Source organism: Apus apus, chromosome 3, assembly GCF_020740795.1.
Source record: "Apus apus isolate bApuApu2 chromosome 3, bApuApu2.pri.cur, whole genome shotgun sequence".
Lineage (NCBI taxonomy): Eukaryota > Metazoa > Chordata > Aves > Apodiformes > Apodidae > Apus > Apus apus.
The window spans coordinates 35,336,240-35,361,130 of record NC_067284.1 but is presented as its reverse complement, the minus strand read 5'-3'; the positions used below and the strand labels follow the sequence as shown (position 1 = coordinate 35,361,130).

Below are 24,891 nucleotides of genomic sequence, written 5' to 3'. Positions count from 1 at the left end.
TGTGGTGTTTTCGATGGTGAAGTTTCTTCAGGTAGAAGGTTACAAAAGATATTTTAAGAAATCAAACTTCACTTTGGGAACAACTATGTAGAATAATTTCAAAGCTGATTTGTTTAAATAAAGTCCTACAATGACTTTTAACCAAAATACAGGTTATTAATATCCTGCTGAAATTTCTTTAAGTTTTTTTTCTCCTATTTCTGTTTTGGAACAGCCCTTCTTGTGTCTTGGGGTAGTACCTTAACCATGGTACAGCAGGATGTGGAACTGGGAACTTCTTCAGTTTGCCTGATTTATATGAACAGGGCAAGAGCATAGGAAAGCTGCAAGCATAGCCAATGGATTCTAATGAATGTTGAATTATTTATAGATCATAGAACAGTGTCAGACATGAAAACAAAGGTCAGTGTTTTCTGCAAAAGCATTTCCCTGTTTAGGGCACCCTTATTGAAAACTAGGTTCAGAATTTCCCCAGTAGAGATTTTCCATATTCTGTATGACTGCACACATATTTTCTGGTGATATAGAAAGGCAGAAGCAGTCACAACTAGAATTTTAGTCCTTTCTTTCACTTGTTTCTGGCAATAACAAAACACCACATTCTTGCCAAAACAGAACCCTTTATTCAATATGATGAACAAATATTTCTGTTCCATAAGAGAAACTAAACATTTAGTTGGATCGAGACTTTTCCTTTGGTTGTCACTGCTTTTGCAGCCACACTGTAAGCTGTGAAATGAAAACTAAGTCACTCCAGATGCTGACCTTATTAATTTATTTTCCATGTTGACTGATTTGGGCTCAGCCACTGACATCTAACACTATTCAATATTACAGTGAAAACCTGCAAAGGTCGTTGCTTTGAAAGGACCTTTGGAAGCTGCCGTTGTGATAGAGATTGTGTCAAGCTCGGAAACTGCTGCCTAGATTACCAGGAAACATGTTTAGAACCAGGTAAGGATGGAAAAAAGCTGCGAGAGTAAACTCTCCTGTTCTGTGATGTGTGTATATGAGTACTGTTGTAGTCAGGTGGCCATAACCCCTGACTTCTTTCAGGGCAACTATGAGTGCAAAGGGGGCTGCTGAACAGCAGGGTGGTTTTGAAGCCAGTGTTCTCCCCCTCTTTGTACTCTCTCTGTTGCAACCATGGGTGGAGTTGTAGTGGGGTTCTGTGGAAACATCAGGGCTCCCGTGTAGCTGTTGTACATAAACAAAGCTTGTATTTCACCCAGCTGGACTACATAGGAGCTGACATAGCCAGTAGCCTGACTTTCCCATAGCTCCTGTTGGGGGAGAGGCTGTGAAGGATGGTGCTGCTGCCCTCCCCCTTGGAAAGATGAGGAACAACTGCAACTCACGTTCTCAGCCAGACTTTTGTTCTTTGTCTGGGGGTGAGAGAACAGTGACGTGCATTGTTCCTGGCATTGGAGAACTCCTACGTTGTCAGGCAAGCCAGGCATAGGAGTGCATTCTGCATATTGTGTGTTTCTGTCATCACCCGCATGCAAAAGTAGGACAGAGCAGCTCTGTGAAAGCTGCTGTCTCCTCTCAACCAGCTACTCGGGCTGTCTGCCTTGTTACTTCCCAGCTTGTGTGAAGCAAGGGTGTTGTGCAGACTTTGAAACAAAGCAGGAGGACAAAACAGGTTGCACTGATGGAGAATGATTGCACAGTGAGAAGTAGTTCTTATGATTTGTCAAAGATCAGATGTGCAAAGGTGTGAAAAGTACCACGGAGAAATTTTACAGGGAAAGATGTTAGTGCGGGTAGTAACACTGAGGACAGAACTCGACTGTTTTCTCTAATTTAGTTTTGCCTTAAGGCTTCATATGCAGCATTCTTTTCAGTTAATGATTTTTCTCCTCATTCCTCTTTACATTTTTTGTGAAATTTATCAGTGTAGTCTCACCCTGAAGTTAAAAATTCCAATGTTGACTTTTAAAGCCAAATTATTTAACTGAACTCGGATCCTTGCTTCAGCTGTTATTGAAAGGTCCTCTAAACTGTATGAAGTTTTTGCTCACAGAATACTTTCATGGGATTTTCTCTCCACTTTGTTTCCTTATATCACTCTTCCACAGTTTAAAGAATTAATAAAGAAGAAACTGGAGACTCTGTCCTAGCACTAAGAATGGGATTTCATTGCTTGTTTTGTTTTTTGTTTTTTGTTTAAATTAATTAGCCTTAACATCAATGGAAAATCAAATTCTAATTTCCAAATACTATCATGTAACTAGAAGCATAATAGATTCTGTTTCTCACAGAAGAAAAGACCTACTGACATTGGTGGAGTTACTGAAGGTCAGTATTCCTGAAAGTGAGAGTAACTTCTTTTAGGGATTCCTAATTGTTAGTCACGTGTGAAGATCCCTCACTGTCCCCTACTCAAACGTTGAGAATCGTAGAATAATTTTGGTTGGAAAAGACCTTTAAGTTAATCAAGTCCAACTGTTGAGCTAACACTGCCAAGTTCACCACTGAACCATGTCCCTAAGCACCACATTTACATGTCTTAAATATCTCCAGGGAGGATGACTCAGTTGCTTGCCTGGGCAGCTTGTTCCAGTGCCTGACAGTCCCTTCAGTGAATAAGTTTTTCCTGATATCTAATCTAAACCTTCCCTGGTGCAACTTAAGGCCGTTTTGTCTTGTTCTGTTGCTTATTACGTGGGAGAGGAGACTGACACCCACCTTACTACGACCTCTTTTCAGGTAGTTGTAGATCCATATCTGTGTTGAGACCTTCACTTATGTATTCACTTACCTAATTCATTCATTTGTTACTCTCCTTGGCTACAAAGGATCTAGTTGTGTTTACAGCTGATAACAAAAGTCTCATCAAATGATACAATGTATTAGAATGCTCAGTTTGGAAAAATCGATATGATTCACAAAAATAAATTTCTCCTAAAAACAGCTCTGAAGCTGTAGTCAGTAGGTCTGAATTTATGTATGTAGTCTTAAATTCTGTCAAAGTGATGTTTGTGCTTAAGCGGTGCTGAAAGAAACTGGAGTGCCTGATGGTGACTGGCGAAATACATTGTGACTTCAGTGCAAGTCAGAATAAGTAACTGCTGTTCATTGTTTTGTAGACATTCCAAATTCAAGCTCAAGTTTGGGGTTTTTCCGGGGGAATAGTCTGGGAGCTTCTTTATAGTATGCATTTACCAGATTAAACCCACATAAATTGCTGTGTTTAAGGAGGTATTTATAACCATATACTGCATAATTGTATTCAGATGGCTGTGCATTTGGATTATTTGGCCATGGGTGTTTGTATTTTCCAAATAGCCAAAGCTTGCAATTTTATGCATTCATGGGATACCTCAGGACTTCTTTTCAATGGCAGCACATCTGAGACAGATCTTCACACTGTTTATTAATTCTGCACTTGCACTGATATTAATCTTTGTGCTGTCCTTCTCGCTCATCTGTTTTTTAGCCCACATATGGACCTGCAATAAATTCAGGTGTGGAGAGAAGAGGCGACCAGAGTATCATTGTTCCTGTTCAGATGACTGTGTGCAAAACAACGATTGCTGTGTCAATTATAATGCTGTTTGTAGAGGTAAGTATCCTCTGCATCGAAGGAGCAAGGCTATAATATGACTTTTTTCATTTTACTGGATGTCTTAAACTTGCATTTATTAGTAAAAATACACTGTCTTAAAAAAATAAATTGCACTCATTTGTTTTAAGGAGAGGCAAGCTGGGTTGAAGAAGAGTGTGAGGACATTACTGAACCTCAGTGTCCAAAAGGGTGAGGATATTGTATATTTGCATAGCTCTGCTCTTTGCTTGTATTTCATTTTAGAGATGATTTTGCCCACTGTGCCTTCCTGGGACCTGCTTGCCTTTCTTATCTACAGCAAAAGTGGCTGCCAGACAGAAGGACACCTGTTCAGCCAGCATCTGGTAGTGCTTACTAACAGATGAGGTTGCTCTGTCCCAGCAGCACTTGTGTATCCCAGCACTTGCTTAACTTGCAAGACATGCCTCTTCCAGAACCCTGCTGTCTCTCACAGATGTGTGTGCTCTGGGCAGCTCTGCTTGTATCAGCCTCATTATTGTCCTACATGTTCTCCAATATCCACTGTCCCATGTGTTTTGAGACCCACCCAGCAATTTCAGGCTTCTAAGACTGCCTCCCTCCCTGGTCACTTCTGAAGACTTTTCCACTTTCTTGCCTGTTACAGCCACAGAGCTGCAACACGTGGGCAGGTCACTGTCCCAGTTTCGCCAGCAGTTAGGACAGCATTATTTACAGGCTGTCTGAACTACTTTATTTAAAAGGTGTCAAATGCCCTGAGATCCTTGTATTCTGTGGCTCAGCTTCACATTGGGCCTGCTCCTGCAAGTTATGTATATGCTGTGTGGGGAATGACTCGTGCGGTTTATGATGTCAGCACCCAGACTCAAATAGTACAGCAAAGCTCCCAGCCAAGGAAAAAGCCCACATTTCTTGTACTGTTTTTGCTGTGGGATTTTCAAATTGACTTTAAAGCTAAAGCTGACTGCAAACCATGATTTCATGTAGGAGTTATTAAAAGTGACTTAAACTTTCTCAATTAAAGAGTGTTCCACAGGAAAATAGCTTGTAGGTGTGTCGTGGGGATGAGTTGAATTCAGTTATGTTCATGTCTGAAAATTGTCAAAAAATCAAAAGAAATTACAGTGTGCTGGGAATATTTCTAGTAAAGTAAAAGCATTTCATTTTGTTCTTATGTCATTGCTTTATTTTAACTTATGTTAAGATATTTAAATTATCCTGTATTTATTCATTGGAGTTATCATACTGTCAACCAAAATACATTTCCTTTTGCAATATTTTTATACCAAATTAGTACTTTTAATTCTGATTCAGAATTCTGATTCAATAGCATAGACTGACACTTCAGAACCTTTCTCAAGATAGGAATTGGTGCTTCTCTCCTGACTGGAGTCCAAGACCCCCATGTAGAAGGGCAGTAACTAGGCAGTTCAGGAAGCTTTTGTCATTAACTTCTGTCCTGAGGACTGGTGCCGTTCAGGATTGTGTGCTGGGAACTCACTCTGACATGCTGGTCTGTAAGATTAGGGAGGGTTACCACCAAGGAGTGGATAAGCAAGGAAGAGCTTTGTACAGATCCACAATCAAAGTGAGTGGCATAAATGCCATCTCCTGTTGATTAACTTGTTTTTAGGGTTTTTGTTTGTTGTTTATGCATGAAAGGGATAGGTACTCTACTAAAATTGTTTTAATCCTGGAAAAACTAGAAATGTTGCAATAACACCCAGCCCAGGAAAGGGTGATGTGTGGTCAGAGTTGAATCAAACAGTGTTGACTGAACGCTCCTCTCAGACTATTAGCACACAAGCCTCTCCCAAAAATAATAACTCTGTAAACAGTCCACTTCTTCCTATGGTGAGGTAGGCAGGAGTGGAGGTGACTTTAGCTCAGTGCTCATTTTGAGGCCTCAGGATATTGACTCTGATTCTGTGCCTATTAATGCAGAATGTTCTGTGGGTTCAAATTGCTGATTTTATTCTGTTTTGGTTTTAATTGGGTTTGCTCTTGTGGTGCAGAATAGACAAAAGACAATGCAGTGCTCAGTGAAGTGCCTGATCTGAGAAATCCCACTGATTTCAGTAATCTGATCTGATCCAATGCTTAAAAGGAAGTACATACACACCTAATTTTTTTCCAGTATTAGGTTCTATGTTATTTAATAGGGTTATAAATTTAACAGGCTATAGGATTTCAGGAGTTATCTTCCTACTGTTCTAGGAGTGAAATAATCTTCTGAGAATTCAAACCTAGTTAAGCAGTTTATCCTAGTGATGGTTTTCCTGATGTCTTAGTATCTTTTGCTGTACAGTAAGCCTATTACTGTGTGTTTTATCTTCATTGAGCTGGAAGAGCCACTGATTTCTTTCCTCTTTGTAGATCTCCTGTGTATTTGAAGATTGCTATTGTGCCTCCTGTTGGGGCTTTATGGAAACTTAGTGGAAAAGAAACTTGACTTCCTATGCTTTTTATGACTGTTTATTGTCAGTAGTGTATGCCTTTGTGTGGGATAGGAAGTTTTCTGTGTAATATGTTTAACTTTTCAAGGGGACTTTTTTTTTTTCTTCTATTTTTTTCCTTAGATTGTGGTCTAACTTGCCTGTGGCGAGGCAGGTCAGCTTGGCAGTGTAGTGTACAGTTCTGGGCCCTCAATAATCTAGAATGGTGAACCTGCTAGACCACAGCAAGCCTATGTTGCCTGCGTTATGTTTCCATAGAACCCAGTTTATAGGAAGGGATAATTACCACTGCATTTCCTTCAGTTTGGAGTCAGGATGTGACTGTAGCATACATATTTATCCAAGAGCTGTGAAACACCCTCGTCATAATGTTTGGACACATTGAGCATGAATCACTGGCAGGGGCAAAACTTGAAACTCCCAGGCTTGCTTCCTAATGGTAGCACATTTTTGAAGTAGCAAGTGTAACCTTGGCTACTGACAGGAAAAAGTCATGGAAACGGTTGATATATCTCAGAACTGAGGTCAATTTGGGTATTTTACTGGACCTGTTCCAAAAAGAATGCAGTTTAACATCGTCTGTCATGCTTTATTTCTCTGAGCACAGGGCAGATCACTTAACAATATGAGTTTCAGTATGTGTAGAGTATAGTGAGAAGTGAAGTGGCCAGTCTCCCTACTTGTGGCAATGGTCTCTTTTGCCAAGTTTAATTTTACATGTGTGAGAGGGTCAGTCGCTGGATTTGCAGACAACCAAAACATGTACTTAACAGTTGGTTTACTTGTAAATGCCAAACCAGAAGCAGTTGCGTAAAGTCCCTTTCTAAAGAGTTGTTTTAATTTTGGGTTGGTTGTTTTTTTGTTTTTTTGGGTTTTTAGTTAGACTTGTTGGTAAGTAATATTGAACAGTCTTTGCCTCAAAGCTCGTATTTTATTGCAGGAAACTTTGCAGTGAAGGTGTTTAGACCACTGCATTGGAGGGAGTCAGTCAGCAGAGAAGGTATTTGCAAAAGTTGCAAAGATCATATCTGCAGTGCAAAAAGTACTTGTAATATAGGCAGAGGTAGTACATTAAGTTTCCCTACACTATTCTGCCAAAGGACTTGTGTCTTGTTTTGAAAATCATTAGTTTCTTGTTTCCTTCTAAGATTTTCAAAATATGGTATTATATAAGTAATATTAAAAAAGCCCAACCAGGCTACAAAGGTCAAACATAAGGTTTTTTTTCTTCAAAGAAGTTACTAATGACTATTCCCATCTGTGATGTAATGTCTTAAGTACTTACAGTTGGAGAGAAATTGTTTGAATAGGGCTTAAGTTGGGAACCAGTAAAGGTTGGAAAACATAGGTCCTGTGGAGACTGGAAGGGGAGAACTTGTTTTGGCTAGTTCAGTGAAATCAGTTCCTGAATTTATCCATCAAGTTCCAAGCAGAAATACTGTTAGTGTTCCAGTTGTAGAGCCACATTTTTCAGTTTGGAAATTAGTAGTACTTCTGGTACAGTAATCAAGTTGTTCTTGGTTAAATAATCTTTAAAAGATTAAAGGAAACAAGTCTTATAATTGCTGATTAACAAATCCTGCACATTAGACTTTCTTAGTTTTGTTCACTGTATATGTAAAAAGATAAATTAATCTTTTTCAGCTAGATTGCAAGTTATTCAGGAGCAAAATGAGTAATGGAAAGCCATGGCTTCATGTTGCCTTTTTTCTTTCCCTGCTCTTACCCTGGGATTGGATGAACTGAGTGTTGCTCCAGTGGGACTGATTTAAAGATAATGAGTACCAAGCCCACCAGATGGGTTACTTGAGCATTGTTCTTTATTTTATGGGTCTTTAATGTATGGCCTTGTCATGATTTCCCTGTGCATGCCCTACTGCAATCCTCAGCCAGTGAGCAGAGGGACCAGATGGCTGGTCTGCTCCCCATGGTGCCAGTCTGCCAACCTTCCTGCTTAGGGAGACTTACTTCCTTGGCCTGGTTTATAGTCCCATGATGAATGAACATCCTTGTGATTTGGGGGAAATGTTCTTGTATTAAGTGATAGGAAATTATTTCTCAGAGACTGTCTTTTAATACTTCAATTTCTGTTTGTTCAGATTTACCAAGTCTCCAGTGTTACTGTTTTCATTGGATGGCTTCAGAGCAGAATATTTGCAGACCTGGGGTGAACTTCTACCTGTTATTAGCAAATTACGTGAGTATTTTCTTTGTCTAAGCAATAATCATGACATCTTACCTGAAAAACCCATACAGCTAGACTTTTTAAAATCCTCACTCTTCTTCCATTAAAATGGAAGTTGTTGCCCTAGACAGCTGTGCCCAGAGAACTGGAGATGTGGGAGGATGGAAAGGCAGAGAGAGGAGAGGGTATGAGTAAAGGGGCTTCTGAGTTTTCAGTGAAACATTAAAAATTAAGTAACCCTTGCTGTATTTAGGAGGTGGGTGGTTTTTGCTGTTAGCTTACTTATTTCTTAAAAATAGTAGTAGACCCACTTTTTACTGTAACTTGCACATTGTCTCATATTTAGGTAAATGGCTCTGGAAAATGGAAAGCAAGGTAGAAAACATTTGATTATATTTGAAAAAGAAGATAAAGAAGGAAGAGATTAGGAACAGATGGTACAGAAGGGCTGGTAGAAATGTGCTGAATCTGAGAACCTCATTTAACAAACATTTTCAGAAGAAATGAGAGCCTCATAATTACATATTTTTTCCCCCTAGCTTTTATAGTGTCTTACTTTACTTTGTAGTGTCTAAATAACTTTAGTTACTTTCCCTCTCTATTTTGGCTGTGGTCAGTAAAGAACTGATGGCATTTCTTGTCTGAAAAATATGACAATCTTCTTGTCATTCATAAATTACTACCTGGGGTGACTGGTTTCAGTTTGACTAAAAATAAATCAGTAAAAGTACTTGCTTTTTGCACAGTGGTTGTTGCAACTTGATCTGTTCTAGGAGGATAACAATTCACAGATGTACTTGAGGTTTTAGCTTTTTTCTTTTTGTTCCACGTTGGAATAAAATGAGGCATTTAAGACAATTTCGTTGTTATATGAGCAGTTATAGCTCATGAATGAAAACTGGTGCCACTGGATTGTGTATCACATGACACTCTAAGGGCCTGTGGCTTCAGATCTCCATGTGCTTCGTGTCCTGTGTGTTTAGGCACTGAAAACGGTGAAGGCAGTTGTATAGATAAAAATTTCTATGACTATGTGAATAGTGCTCCAGTATTTAGCCATCCTGGAAAGGGTAATGAAGTCTATTGCTCTGTAGTAGACAAGTAACAAAAATGGATAAATTACTTGACTATTGCTGGAAAAATTGCATTGAATCCTTTTGAATTCACAGTTATCCATTTACAGGGCTAGTAAATGCTCAAAAGGAGAGACAGTTTGGCATGACTGCTTTTCCAGAGCGGTGAACAATTATTCATGTTAAGTAGCTTATCAGACTACCCATTTCTTTATTAAATTAGAACCGTTCTAAATCCCTGGATTTTCCTCTAAAACACTTGATGACAAGTGTAGCATTCGATAAATATTCCCATTGCCTAGTCCCATTAATTCAGCCACACTTACAATGAAATTCTGATGTATCCTTGGAGAAATGTGTTAGAGTAGATGCCTGTAAGACAGTAATTTCACTTTTAGCAAGTTTTACTTTACACTTGCCCGTTATGCTACCTGCTGAGAGGTGGGCAATTCAGCATGGAGCTGAGGGTTTGCAGTGAACCCAGGCATAGCTATCATGTGTGTATATGGAGTTCAGAGAAGACATTTTCCCATGCTTCTATGCTGTGACACCGTAATATTAAATCCTCCTTTTGTCTTAATTTGTCTTTAAGGCAACAAGCCAAAAAGAAGACAGATAACTCTCATGGAAAGTCCCAGCAAAAAGCCTTTAGAATTTTTGGCAAAACAAAACTTTTAAAGTATATCTTTCTCTTATTTTAAAAACAAAACAACCCCATCCTCCCCTCCCATCCCCAACAACAACCTAAGATTTTGGAAAACAGCCTCAACAAGAGATTGGTTGAAATGTGTCAAGTATGTTGCAGTATCAAAAAGGTTACAAGTAATGACTTGTTACTACAGGTTTAAAAAGGTAGGAGAGGATGTGTAACTCGAGGATTTATTTTTCTGGCTTGGCTGCTTTTTATCTCAGTTAGCTCAAGTTAATATTTCAATTGAGATCTAATCCAAAGTCCCCGTCCAATGAGTTCAAAGTGTCTCAATGCAACACTTTTCATGTTATCAAACCTTACATTTCTATTTTATTCATACAATGAAGATGTACCAGTGGTGGTCTTTATTGGGTCATTGCTTTTGGCTCTTTAGAATAAATTAAAGTTATTTGGCTTATCACATAGTAGTTTTGAAGTAATTAATGAGTGTTCTTTTTTTTTCTTTCTGAAAATCAGGGGCACTACATTTGCCTGTGGAAATTTAGGCACTTAAGTAAGGTTTGCACAAATGTGTTGACCTGGCTAGTGACTCTTCATACTGGCAAATACTGTGCACTAATATCCTTAAAAAACTGTGATTATTAGATCAAGACAAAGGTTTATCCCATAATAAATTCTTATTTTTATTTTAAAGCAAACAAAAAGCCCACGAACAAAAAGGAGACTGCAGAATAAATAGTGATTTGCCAAGTGACTGCGAGAGCCAGGGTAGCACTGTACCAGTGGCCACTTCATCTCTGGGAGTGCTCAGGGTGAAGTAGCTATTTGGGCTCAAGCTGCAGGCTTCTCTTACTGCACACACCAGCTCTGGAGGGTGTGGTTTCTTTGTTCAATCATTCTTATCTATGCATGCTTTTCATAGGCACTGTGTGATTTGCTCATGTGACCATTGAAGTCAGTCATTAGGAATAAATAACATTTATATTAATTGCCATTTAGTCAGTTTGTAAATGAACATGGGAAGAAAAATGAAGTATTAAATCCAGAATTTTTAAGAATTAAAACTTTCTAGAAATATATTTTGGTTTTTAGCTTTTTTGTGGTTTTTTTAATAGGCATATATCTTCATAAGAGAAATGCACATGTGTTTTTATTTCTGTAATTATCCTGATTTTCTTTCTTTCTTCTTCTAGAGAAATGTGGAACATACACTTCCAGTATGACACCAGTGTATCCTTCAAAAACCTTTCCCAATCATTATTCAATTGTCACAGTAAGAATTTCCTGTATATTTTGTTTCCACTGCTGAAGAGTCTGCTCATTACTGAATTGTCTCCAAGGGAGTAGTATATTTCTTTGATGGATTATAAAAATAATAGGATCTCCCTTCAAACTGTGAAAATGTGTATGTTACAGTCTTTATCTAATTTAGATTAATAGTCATTATCTAACGCTGCAGCTAAGTGGTCAGATCTAATATAGTTAAGTAATGCAATCCTTCCAAGACTAGCTGCAAGAATTCCCAGATAGGTGGAAGGTCACATCGCTTTACAACTCCTCATTGTGTAAATATTTCCACTAAATTGCAGCTGGCTCTCTCTTGGAGAGAGAGCAGCTTGACTCCTTTAAACAGCCAACCTTGTGCCACTTTTTAAACTTAGCTTGGCTTGCCATGATACAAGGAAAAGTATTAAAGGAAAGGTTTGAACATCTCATTGATGTTGACTGTGAGATGAACTCTATCCAAACCTGGATTGGAAGGTCAGAAAGCTGATCTTGTAAATATATTAGCTCCTACATGTAGGAAGAAAAAGAAAACCAGAGGTTTTCAACACCAAATGTAGGGTTGGAATCCAAATCCTTCTTAATTTCATCATATCAGAACTAAAATTCAATCAAATACTCGACTATCTGCACCTTCTTTCTTATCTTCACAGTTGGTTAAGACTGTCTTTTGCAAAGTGAGGAGCACAGATTCAGGAATTATATGTTTAATGTGCAATCCTCTCAAATATCCATGATTATACACCTAAGAGGCATTAATCATGCCTTTCAGCTGTGTGAGTGTCCCTAAATACAGCCTAGAGCTTTGTCTCAGCTCCCTATTCTTATGAAAAGTAGCAGGCCCTGATGTTTATCTGAGTCTAATGGTGGTGGTGTTATATACTTTAATGTAGAAAGGAGCTAGTCTGCTTGAAGGCAGAGCTCAGTCTGTTAAAACTACCTGACAGCTGTTACCTCTGAGCAGTTTGTTCACTGCTTGTGTCATGGTTGTCTCCAACTAGAGCTTCCACCTGCTGATATGAAATTCTTCTTTGAAATCCCTGGGTTTTGGTGATGAAGGTCCAGCATAGGTAATTGTTGTCATTAGTACTAAAGATACAATACCTGTCTGAACTGAAACAGTGTCTTTCAATTTGATCCCAGAGCAAATTACCTGCCTATATTAATCTCACTGAGAAGCAATTAAGAATTGGAAAGTAGAGCTTGGTAACAATGGTAGGTGATGCTGTTAAATCTGGGTCTTGAGGTGGAGCAAAAGTCACACAGATTATTCACTTGTCTAAGGGACACACTCATTTGTCTAAAGGACATCTGTTTGTGTAGCTCGAAGGTTCTTTATAACATTGAAACAAGGTATGCTCTCAATTGCAGGGACTGTATCCTGAGTCTCATGGTATAATTGATAACAAGATGTATGACCCCAAAAGAAATGCATCATTCACCCTTAGAAGTGAAGAGAAGTTTAATCCAGAGTGGTACCAAGGACAGCCTGTAAGTATTAATACACTGCTGAGAATGTACATCAGCCTGTCGTTATGTTACTTAATATCACTTGGATGCATAGTGATGTTGAAAGAGTACAGAGGGTACTTCTAAGTCAGCCAAGAAGCATTACTCAGCATGATTGGAAATTGCTGTACTGGAGCTGCAAAATGACAGATGAAACAGAGTGCAGCAGAGTTTGTTGAACTTCAGGGAATTTTCTCTAAGGAGAAAACTATCTGAAAATAACTAATAAAGATACCAGATTTTGTTCTGTTTTTAATATGAAGTGGGCTTGCAGTTAACTTCTCTGAGGAAATCAACAGCCTGGTTAGTTGTAGTAATAAGCAATATTAGAGGTATGACCAAATTGCTACGAAGTCTAAGTTGCGGTTTTAAAAGAAAATGTCTCAATTCAGTCATTCAGCTATGGCACATCTGCTGAGACTGCCATCAAAATTAAGTGGCATGGGAAAGGCTGTGTTGAGTGCTAGCTTAAGGAATGGCAAAGGAAGAGATGTAACTACTTAGTAGTGTGGGGAGGACCAATTTATTTTTTGGTTTTTGAAGGAGAGAACACACAATTGTAGACTTTACTGGCCACTGGGAAGAAAGTGGTGTAAAAGTCGGGCAGGAAAACACACAAATGGCAGACAGAAATCTGCAAATCAATAAATCAGCAGTAAAATCAAAAGAGTTGACCGAACTCTTGGTCCTATATTTCAGAGCATGTGGGGTATAGGTTCTTGGGATGTTCCCAGCCCTTCTTGCTTCACTGTTATTTTGACATTTCCCTTTCCTGATGTTCAGCCATGGTTCTACCACTGTGTTACTGCACCCTCCATGGGAGCTAATGGTTCCTACTTCTGTCCTGGTTCCAACTGGTGTAGCAGCAGAAGGGATCCAAGTGTTTGTCATAAGGAATTTGGCTGCAAGGTGTATCTGGACTGCAGAGAGCCATGACATGCAAGGTTGACTGTTGGGAGTACTCCGGTTATGTGTTTTGATTTTCAGCTTGCTGAAAGGTGCAGAGCTGGTGGGGTGGTGGTGAATCTGGCAGTTACTCAGCTAACTGTGAACTGCACTAATGATGATGATTGTTCTTCTGCAGATCTGGCTAACAGCTATCTATCAAGGTCTGAAAGCAGGTACATTCTTTTGGCCTGGGTCAGATGCAGCAGTTAATGGAACATTTCCAAACCTGTATGAAAACTACAATGGGTATGTACACTCCTGTGTCTTGGATGAATATTTTACTTTATCTTTTGCAATGGGACAGACACCAGATATTATATACATTTTTTTCTCTGCTTTTCTAACTAGTTGAACGCAACATGAAAAAAGATGTGGTCTAGTTGACTTTCTTTCAGTATAATGTAAAATCTTTGCCTAATAATTTTATCATTCCTCAGCAAATGTTTTACAGGAAAGATGTGGAAAAATCAGCTTTCAGAGCAGCCATCTTTGAAGCTTTAGTGCTCTTCTATTTATAAAATCTTTTGTGGGTGTATTTAGAGTCATTCAATACATAGAGTCACTCATACAGTGAATGGATCAGGTCTTAAAGTGATACTCTCTATGAAAACAGAAGTTTTACTGTTGACTGCAGTAAATTGTTCCAATGTAAAATTATTTTAATTCCAAATTTTGAAAACATTTCACATCAGGGCATCATACATTAGTGATTGCTCTTCACTGCAATTAAACATTTTCTGCAAAATGAAAATTCAACATAAATCTGTGTATCACCACTTACTGAATAATCTCAAATCTTGCCCAAGAAATCAGGCTTTTAATTTCTATCACCCTAGGATAACTTTCTCTTCCTACACCCTTCATATGGCATAGAAATTCTGATCTGCCATTTCCTACCTACATATTTTTTTTCTAGGAACTTGTACATTGTTACTTGAACTTGTGTGTTAAGTAGATAAATTAATAACTTCCTGGGTGCCTCATGTTGTTACAGGTCAACATACTTTTTTTTGGTCTACTTCAGGATACAGAGCATCTACTTTGTGACATTGTATGAGAAGTTGTATTCAAACTGTTTAAACCTTTAAAAAAATAGCCACAAACCAAAACTTTTTCAAAACATAATTCAGGAATAAAAACCTGCACATGATTTTGCTCCTTGAAGTCACTTGTTTCTCTTTGTATAATGAACACAAGCATTAGTGGGAGCTTTATCCTACTCACATTGCCATCAAAGGAGACAATATTCAAGGGAGCTTTAGATCTGGTCATTAACTCCTGTAGAGTCACAGGCAATTAGTATAGATAAACTTGCATACTGCTAAATAACCATTAATGACCTCCAATTGAATTCAGTTTTCTCTACTAAAGAACACTGATATTGTAATGTGTGATTAAAATTCTTTAGCTCTTGGAAATACGTGGTTGGTTGATCATGTCTTGTTCTGCTGCAGCTCAATCCCCTTTGAAGAAAGGGTGGTAACGGTTCTTCGCTGGCTGCAGTTACCTGAAGAGGAAAGGTAGGTGTACAGCTACAAGAGTAAGTTCCTGTTAGAGTGGTATTGCAATTAATTGCTTAGTTTAAAACAGAACTCATATTTACAATCTTACGCATTATTCTAACAATGTTAAAATACAATTTAAGGCAAGTCTGTTTCTGTGACTGAAACCTTTTTTATTAAGATACATTTCTTTATTTCCTTTTAATGTCTTTCATCTGAGTAACATTATTTCCAATATTTGATATCCATTTTTGAAATATAATCTCTTCAAACTGTCTCAACTTGTATGTAAAATATTACATTTTTGGTACTGTTTGATATAGACCACACTTTTACACTCTGTATTTAGAAGAACCAGATTCCTCAGGCCATAAGTTTGGACCAGTAAGCAGCGGAGTAAGTAGTTTTGTAGTTTCTTAATGTTTTTTCTTTAATATTAAGCTTTGCTCTGACTCTAATCAGCTTCCTTAATTCATGTTAGATTAACCAAGATCATGTTCAGTGGGCTTGATATAAAGCATGTAATAAACAGTCTATTTAGTAAGCCTAATTCTTTTTTTTCCCAATAACTTCTAAACTGCAGAAGCATTTTTGGGATGTCTTGCATGTTGTTTTATCTGCTTCTACTGAATTTTAATGTTGATTTTAGGGGGCAGGGAGGTGGACAGAAAGTGGATATGCTTTTGATCTGACAAGAACAGAGATTTTTATAGCAGTGGTCTGAGTTTTGGTGGTTAAGTATTCATGTTATAAGTGTCATTTAATTTCCCCCACTATCTGTGCAAAGGTTAGATGAATATTGGTCTTATCTCCCTGCAATTACATTTTATACCTTCTTGGAAAGGAGGTGATAAAAGGGACAGTCACCCTATCAGTTTGTGGTGTACCTGTTGTGTAAATAAGAAGTCTTTGGGACTACTACTGTTTTCGAAAGTACTAAATAGCTTTATATTTTAACAAAACAAAGTGAACAATGAATATGAAAAAGCTCTTGGAAAATCAGGACATCTTAAAATTCTCCCATCTAAAATGGTCAGGAAGTTTGAGCATCCTTAACTAAATATGTAACCTCAATGGTGACAACAGCAAAAAGCTCTAGCCAGTTTTTCTTGTGGTGTGGGCAGTTGCTGTTCTTGTAAGGAACTGTGAGATGACTGTAAATGCCCAGTGAATTAGCAGACAGCTCATTGGAACTGCACTATGGGACACATGTTTAAATTGGTTATCTTTTTCTTCTGTTAGTCAGTGGATCTTAAGTACTGTGTATCAGGAATTCTCTGGAAAGACCCTGAGGGTTTGTATCTAGTCTCCCCAGCAGTAACTTATCTTTGTTCACACAAAGGAAGGCAACTTACACAAGCAGTTCAATGAGGCAACAGAATGACTTACTTTATACTTTTTTCTTTTGTTTACTTGGCAAGTATTCAAAAGTAGCCCCAGGGCAAGCTGGATCCCCGATGATCAACAATGCTAGATTGGTAGTTTATTCTTTGGCTAATAGCCAGTCACAATCTCAAGAACAGTTTGCTCCAGGGTTTCTATCAACAGGGATTTTGAGGAAGAGTGCTGCAGGCTAGGCTTTCTCTGTTTACTTTGAACCTCTGGTATACTCTCATCAACATCTGCACCCGTAGGCATTCTCTGCTCTCCTCGGTTGTGCTCTTGGTAATGCAACAAACATCCTCAATTTTATACTTAAAAACCACTCTCACTGGCTGTAATCTGGGAGTTGTGGTGTTTGGGGTTTGTTTTGTTTTGTTGTGGTTTTTTTTTGTTTGTTTGTTTGTTTGTTTTGTTTAATGTCTTCAAGTGAAAAAATAGAATCAGAATGGTTGGGTCGAAAGGAAACTTAATGATCATCTAGATCCATCACCCCTGCATGGGCAGGGACACCTCCCACTAGATCAGGTTGCTCAGAGCCCCATCCAACTTGGCCTTAAACTCTTCTAGGAAGGGGGCAACTTCCCTGGGCATCTGTGCCAGTGTCTCACCACCCTCATAGTGAACAATTTCCTCCTAATCTCCCATGTTCCTGTTTAAAGACATTACCACCTGTCCTATTGCTACATGACCTTATAAAAAATTCCTCCCCAACTTTCTTGTAGGTCCCAAATAATATGTAAAAATGTGTAGCTGTATCTTAGTACAGTGTGGGGTGAAGGGCTCAATAGTGTAGATACAGCCAGTTTTCTGTAGGTGGAGGTAGCCCTGAGCAGTGCTGGTGCTGGGCAGTCTGTTGGCTCCCATTTTTATTTAGCAGTATAGGTGTATCTATTGAGTCCAATCTCAACAGATGTAAAGACTATGCATCTAAAGGACATACAACTGAGAGAAGCAGAAGCAAGTTTAATGGGGTATTGAGAATGCTGTAAGTCTCCTGTCCTCACAGTTGCTCCTGTTAGGGTGCACTGTATGTGCTACCTGTCACGAGTTCGGGGGTTGCTGCCCTGTTTTAGGTCCCCTGTAGCCTTCATTTATGTCTGTCCTGCATCTAGCCTGAGTGGTCTATAAGAGGAGCTTTTTAGTTTTTTAATTAGCATATACTGTGACAGTTTAATTTTATTAACTCTCCCTAGAAATAAATTCTGATTTTTAATTGAACTGATTAACACTTCCTTTACAATGCTGATTTTGTCCTGCAGGTCATTAAGGCATTGCAGAGAGTGGACAACATAGTAGGGATGCTGATGGATGGTCTCAAGCAAATTAACTTGCATAAGTGCCTGAACATTCTCATTATATCAGATCATGGTAAACTTGATTTTATAAAATATATCAGAATTTTGAAAGCTGCTTTTATAAAGTAATATTCTGTGTTTATACCTGTATGTTTCTGGCAAGATTAACGAAGCAGATAATACCTAGAAATTATGTTTTATATTATCAAGATGGTGTTAGAGATGATCAGTGTAGGTGAGATCAGACTATTTTGTGAGGGGTGAAGGAGGGAGGAAGTGGGGAATATAGGCAGGGATTATGTATTTTTCATATTTTATCCCTCTTTTCTCCTGTGATCATTACCAGCTGATTAAAGAAATAGAACAAAAAACATGAATTGTAAAAAACAGTTTTCATTTTATTCTGTCTTTACCTACACTGCACAGCAGTAGTTTGTGAATTGCTAAAGAATGGGAGATGGAAGCTGTATATTCCTTTCAGTTATCTGTTCCCTTATCAAATATCTGAAGGCTGTGAATGTGAATCTTTTATTTATTTCTGTAATATTTCTGGAATTATTTCTGTAATTTATGTATTTTAGCAATTTTTATTTTTGCTTTTTTTCCTCAGAAACAAAATATAACCACACTTTCATGCAGCACAAAATTGACTTGGAGAACTCGTTAACACTAGGAATGACTCAAGCCAAATATCCATACAGGTTTAGAAAATATTAATGAAATTAATGGGGCAGGTAAATTTCTCAAGCATAATTAAGAGTTGAAATGCAATATGCAACTGAAAGTCTCTTTGACTTGGAAACTGATAAGGAACACTGGGAAGAAGATCAATCCACTGCTGTGCTTATTGGTTATTTCTCTAGATGTGTTACTGAACACTACTAGGTAGGATATTGAGCTAAAGGAAAATTTAGTCTGACCATGACTACTGTTCTTAGGCTTATAAGATTTCTTTCCCCTCAGAGAAGAAAATTAGTCTGTCTATTCAATTACAATGTCTTTCTCAGCTAAGAAATGGCTGATTGTGTGTATCTGTGTAATGTCTTTTATTTCATACCTGAGTATTGTAGTCTCCTTGGATCAGGTGTCTTGGGACTTGCTGATAAAAACACCTGAGAAATTATATTTCTCACTTATACAACCTAAGTTTCATGTGTCCTCAGCAAGGCTACTCTATATTAATATTCCTAATTTGAAATAAAATTTATTTCCTTTTTCAGGTATGGAAGCAGGGAGCTGCAGGAAAACAGCCTATCTGAGCAGCTATCTGGACAATGTTGAAGATTTTATAGTAGTACCTGGTCCTGCAGCTCGCCTAAGACCTAATAATGTTCCAGATGAGTATTTCTCTTGTATGTAATTGCTAAACTAATTTTTGTTACTTTGTTATGCCTTTTTGTATTTTGTGAATACAAACTTAGGATCCATGTATTCCATTAGTAAACCTGAGTGAAGGTCAACTAGGGATAACCTGGATAATGATAAAGAGGAAATAGTGCACCTGTGTTTCTAAACACCGTTTGACTTTGCAGATCTGAAAGTGTTTGAATCCTACAGGTTGCTTTTGCAGGCTGCCTCAGTCACCAAGTGCAGATGCTCTTGTCTCGTAAATGGCATTCCCTGGAATTGGATCTTTGGTGCTCAAGACAGCCTAAAAATTCCTCCCTCATTTTTCACCTGTTTTCCTGGTTGACTAGTTTATGTATAAATTTGTTATATTTCTCTCTTAAAGGAGTGTTAGATTGTTGCTATCTTTACATTTAGTTTAGGGGTATAATAATCTAATTTTTAGTTATTAAAAAAATGTCCTAATGGCCTGACAGCAGTTGAGTAAACTACAAATAAAGACAAATAATACACCTACGTAAAAATCAATGAATGCTTACCAATTTTATACTTTGATTCATTATGCAGTCTCAAATTAGATGAACACTTAATACCTACAGTTTTTTATACTTTTTCATGTTGAATGCAGGCATTTCCTTCATGTTCCATAGATTGTTTCGGTGGGTTTTTTTCTATCTAGATTATTGTTCTCCATGAAGTTTAAAACTTCTGGACCTCAACCCCAGTGACCTTTAAGTCCTGTTTACTTCATTGCTTGATGCTATTCCAAACTGTTTTAAATGTTTCCTTGGAGAATATGGGAGTCAAATGCCATTTCAAGGTTCTTCCTGGAGAAACAAGTTCAGGCAAAAGAAAAGCAGAGGATCTGCTGGTTTTGATATGTGCAGTGTTTTCAGGAAGTATCACAGCTGCCTCTGTAGCCCTGCAAACACCTATGCAGGAATTATTATTGGTTCCCTAGCCAGTGTAATCCGTTATGTACTTTAGCCAAAATTGGATATCAGACTTGGCACAGAGTAACTGTGTGAAATGTAATGGGCCCATGTTATACAAAATGTCAATCTAAATGATGTAATGGTCCTTTTTGACTTGAGTCTAAGGATCTGAAACTTAGCCAGCTTGCACTTGGGTATGTTGCTGAGTATGCTTGCTAGATAAAACTGCTGTCCTGATAGTTCTGTTTGTTTCTTTTTCCTTAGAAGTTTATTAACAAGCAGGAAAAATCCAGCTTGATTAGCACAGTATTTAGTTGCCTCTTGTGAAAACCTACTTCTCAGATTATTATTCTAACTATGGCTAATATAGTTGAAAAATTTTAAAACTGTAAATAAGTATGCAAAGGGAGGAGAGACTCAACTAAAATTTTATAGAAGCAATAGCATCACAGTTTAGTGATCACTTTTGTCCTATATAATTTTCATTCTGGAAAAATAATTTCTAATGTCCAGAAATTTTCTTGAAATTAAGCTAATTATATTATGTGATGGGAGTGCTTTCATTTTACATTTGATTTTTTTTAACTTAGGTGACTAATTCTTACATATGATTCTTCCAGTTAATTATGAAGGCATTGTCAGAAACCTCACAGTAAGTGTCATTTTATCTGTTATTCTAGCCTAATTTCTCCTGACATTCACAGGTATTTTATAGCATCAGCTGTTTGCTGCACTTTGAGTCAGTGACCTTCTATATGCTATCCAGTTTAACAACAGCAGCAAAGGTAGTTGGACGCAGGGGAAGGGAAGGTCAGAGTTGAGTAAGGTGTCATATGGCAATCTGTGGTTGTGCATTAACTAAGGCTTTGTGTTCATTTCTTTTCACTGACATTTTTCATAGCACTATCGTGTTGCTCTTCAAACTAGAGAATTTGCATATCTGGACTATGCTGGCCAAGGGCCAAGTCAGTGTAAAGCTCAGCTCCATTTCCTGGACAAGCATAAGATTTTCTTGCTCGTGCTTTTTTTGATAAAGAACTTCGAGAGAGAGATGTTGATTGTTGTTGTCAGTTCCAGCTTAAGGAATTTACCTTTCCACTCTGTACTTGGCTTCTGTTCTCATCTCTGCACCACAGTATTTGCCTCTCAGTTGTGCAAATGCTGCTGTCAATGTGAGCTGTGCTTGTTGTGTAGATGACTTTAAGTATTGAAAATTTCCAATATTACAACAGAGAGGCTTTTTTGGTTTGTTTTTTTGGGGTGGGTTTTTTTGTTGCTTTGCTTAAATCATGAATGGATCTTAATTGGTGGAAAAACCTGTTGTTCCTGAGTGGCCTCAATCTTAAAACCCTTTGACTGTCTGTTACTTTCTGTATTACAGAGCTGTAGAATTATTGCTCTGGATAGTCTCCTACCACTTGTGAAAGTATCATGATGTTCGAGTCTCAGTGTAATTACTTATTAATTCTAAGCAGTACCACTTGGTTCTGAACAATTGTAGGCTGTAAGAAAAAAATTATGTCCACGATCCTTTATAAATATTCTTCTAATAAGTATTGAATGCAAAACAAGTTTTTATTTAAATAGTTAATATTTATGTTCCAGAGCATATGACTTGCAGGCTGATGGAGTCCCATAGTGCTTAGTGGAAGTTATTGCAGATTTTGCAATTGAAGTGCTTTAAAAGAACTGTGCATGACATAAACAAAAGTTTGGTGAAATGTGCAATTTATATTTTACTTTTAACATTTCAGTGCATAGAACCAAATCAGCCTTTCAAAGCTTATATGAAAGAGCTGCTACCCAAGCGTTTCCATTTTTCCTATAATGACCGGATTGAACCATTGCACTTTTATTTAGACTCCCAATGGCAGCTTGCTAGGTGAGTTACAGTTTTCAGTACTTGATTATACAGCAAATTTCTTGTTTTGTCATAGCTTTTCTCTTCTACAAGCTTCGAGCTCAATGATAGCTATTGGAGCATGATATTCTTTTTTTGTCATAGCAAAGGGACCTTGCAAAGAAATAATGCATGCTTTTCAGTGCAGATTTTGCTGCCTTGAGGAGGCTCAATTCTAAACTGGCACCTATAATTACTCCTCCTGCTGAGCATGCAGTTAGTAGCTGGCTTTGTGACAGAAATGTCCCCTATGTCAGATACTTGAGCACATCTTGCCATGCTTTAGTAATTTCCAAAGTAAGTTACGAAAGTAAAGCATGCAAATAACTACTTGGTTGAATCAGTCTTATAAGCAATCCAGCGGCAGACATTAACCTTACTGAGCCACTGTTGTTAATTACCTTACGTGTTCTGACCAAGGGATTTCCAACTCCTGGAGCAGTGGCATCTGCCATGATAATATAATTTTGAACACCTCTGTGGTACTCCAGGGCTTTCATAATGAAAGAGTTTTTCAGTCCATATGCTCAGTTCTGTAAATGTGTGCAAGTTGTGCAAATCAAGCATGCAATGTGTTATTAAAATTGTACACATTTGAATAATATGTGTAGATCTGGCATATGTTGGAGATTTGTTAGGCTGCCCAGCTAAATGCTCTAAATTACATTAGTGTTTTTATAAAAAAACCCAAACAAAATCTTAAGAATCTACTTATATAAAGGACTGTAAAGATCTGTTACTCAAATGACATTGAAGTCTTACCCTAAGAAGAAGCATTTTGTTTATATGTCATCTGATATTTGGCTTTAAATTACTCTGATGGACACTTGAGAATTCCAAAAGGATGACAACATTTGCAGACAAAACTATTGTTTTGACTTTAAACGCATTATTTTCCACAGCTTAAAGACTTTCTATTCCCTATGGACATGCCTCTAAGAATCTTTAAATAGACAAGTAAACGATGCATCACTGAATGAATTTTATACGGATATGATTTTTGAAGTGCGAGTTATGTAAACTGTGAATTTTTTTATAGGAAACCACTTGAGATTAAGAGCTGCACAGGTGGATTCCATGGCTCAGACAATCGCTTCCCCAGCATGCAGGTGAGACTCAAACTTAAGCTAGCTCTTACACACCTTCTGTTTCTGAATGCTGTGTTCTCTGGATGTTGAGATTTTATTTTTAAGACCTGTGACACTATTCCATCTGCAATTAAAGAAGTCAAGCATCTGTAGGATTGCTGTTGTCATGTGCTGGGTAACCCCCACAGGGTTGTTGTAAGAGTTGGGCAAAAACCCCACAGGATTTACCCCAAAGATTTCCCTGTGCTGGTGAAAGTATAAAGCTGTGCCAGGTTGTTTTGTTGTAACATCAAATGCAAGAAAAGAAAACTTATAAAATCCTCAAACACAATGGTATTTCTTAAGAGAATTCAGACTGGAAGGGACCTTGGGAGGTCCCTAGTGCCACCCCATACCAGTTTGCTTAGGCTTTATGCAGTCATATCTTCAAAACTGCTAAGGGCAGAGGCTCCACAACTCCTAATCAATGCATTCCACTGCCTGACTGTCCCCCTGGTGTAAATGTGTTTAGTGACAGCCAGCCAGAAGCTTTCTTGTTTCAATTTATGCCTGTTGTCTCTGTGCCTCCTGCTGTGTAGCACTGAAGAGCATGTCTCTGTCTCCTTGATGATGTTGTTGTAGGTACTGGGGGATTGCTGTTAGGTCCACCTGAAGTAGTCTCCTATATGCTGAACAAGCCCTGTTGCTCTTCACAGGGCAAGAACTTCAGCCCCCAAACACCTTGGGGGCCCTCCATTGAATTTGCAATTATTGTTTGTTGATGTAATTCTTATGTTGGAAGTGCAGTATTCCCATGTGGGTTAAAGAAATGCTGAGTAGAGAGGAATAATCCCTTCCCTCAGCCTGCTGGCTGAGCTTGTTTATTCATCATGGGATCTGGTTGTGCTGCCAGGGTGTGATGCTGGCTCATATTTGGCTTGCTGACCACTATGTCACCCAGGCTCTTGCAAGCAAAGTTGTTCCCTATCCAGCCACTTCCCTGGTCTCTAAGGCTAGTCTTGTTCATTCTTTGTTTTCTGGGTTGTTTAGGAACAGAAGTAACAGGCTTAAATTGCAACAAAGAGTTGATTTGATTGTTAGAAAACTTCTTTTTATCCATTAATGAGTACAATAAGTACTGAAAGTCTGTCAAGTTTCCACCACAGGAATTGCCTAACAGCTGGTCAGAGAAGTATATTTCAGAAATAACATACTTGCTTTTTGTCTTTTACAGAAATTGACTGAATTATCTCCCACATCTGTAATTCTACTGTGTCATGATAGATTATGTATCATTGGTTTGAGGTAGTCTGTTCAGGAGAGAACATGTCGGTCATCTTTAAAATAAGGAGAGACCCAAAATTCTTCTCTTTAATGAGAAGTGGGAGAGGATGATAGGAAAACATGAAATCAGATCCTTAGTAAGATCTCTCTAATTTAGGGAAGTTGCTTAACCTATCCTCTGCTTTAGTTTCTGCTATCAATATAACGAAAGGAAATACTTTTTATTTCAAAAAAGCTTTTCAGGATAAAATCCATTAACAGTTGTTGAGGTACTAGGAACTATTACAGTGAATATATGTAAACACATCTATAAAGGGAGAACCTGTATTAAAAAATAGTGTTGAAGACAAGTTTTATGAAAAGACAAACATAGTCCATGTAAAGCATAGATTTCTCTTAAAAACGTTATCTTTCATGGCATGTAGAATTATGTGGTGTTGGCATCAAATTGTTTTTTAAAACTGCTAGCTAAAACCTGTGTTAATTTTGTACAGTTTACCCTTCTACGCCTACTCTTCTTC

General features: G+C 37.9%; 1 protein-coding gene across 3 annotated transcripts in view; it reads left to right on the top strand.

Moving 5' to 3' along the window:
- Positions 1–24,891, top strand: part of LOC127382192 (ectonucleotide pyrophosphatase/phosphodiesterase family member 1-like) — a 58,003-nt gene that overhangs the window by 17,152 nt on the left and 15,960 nt on the right. For all 3 annotated transcript variants that reach the window (XM_051613454.1, XM_051613456.1, XM_051613455.1), the window contains exons 3-16: positions 838–954; positions 3,443–3,568; positions 3,700–3,760; positions 8,106–8,203; positions 11,110–11,189; positions 12,572–12,691; positions 13,794–13,903; positions 15,112–15,177; positions 15,483–15,555; positions 17,802–17,910; positions 19,058–19,189; positions 20,740–20,771; positions 21,874–22,001; positions 23,059–23,128. In XM_051613454.1, coding sequence (XP_051469414.1) covers positions 838–954; positions 3,443–3,568; positions 3,700–3,760; positions 8,106–8,203; positions 11,110–11,189; positions 12,572–12,691; positions 13,794–13,903; positions 15,112–15,177; positions 15,483–15,555; positions 17,802–17,910; positions 19,058–19,189; positions 20,740–20,771; positions 21,874–22,001; positions 23,059–23,128 — 1,322 coding nt within the window. The remainder of the gene's footprint in view (positions 1–837; positions 955–3,442; positions 3,569–3,699; positions 3,761–8,105; positions 8,204–11,109; positions 11,190–12,571; positions 12,692–13,793; positions 13,904–15,111; positions 15,178–15,482; positions 15,556–17,801; positions 17,911–19,057; positions 19,190–20,739; positions 20,772–21,873; positions 22,002–23,058; positions 23,129–24,891) is intronic.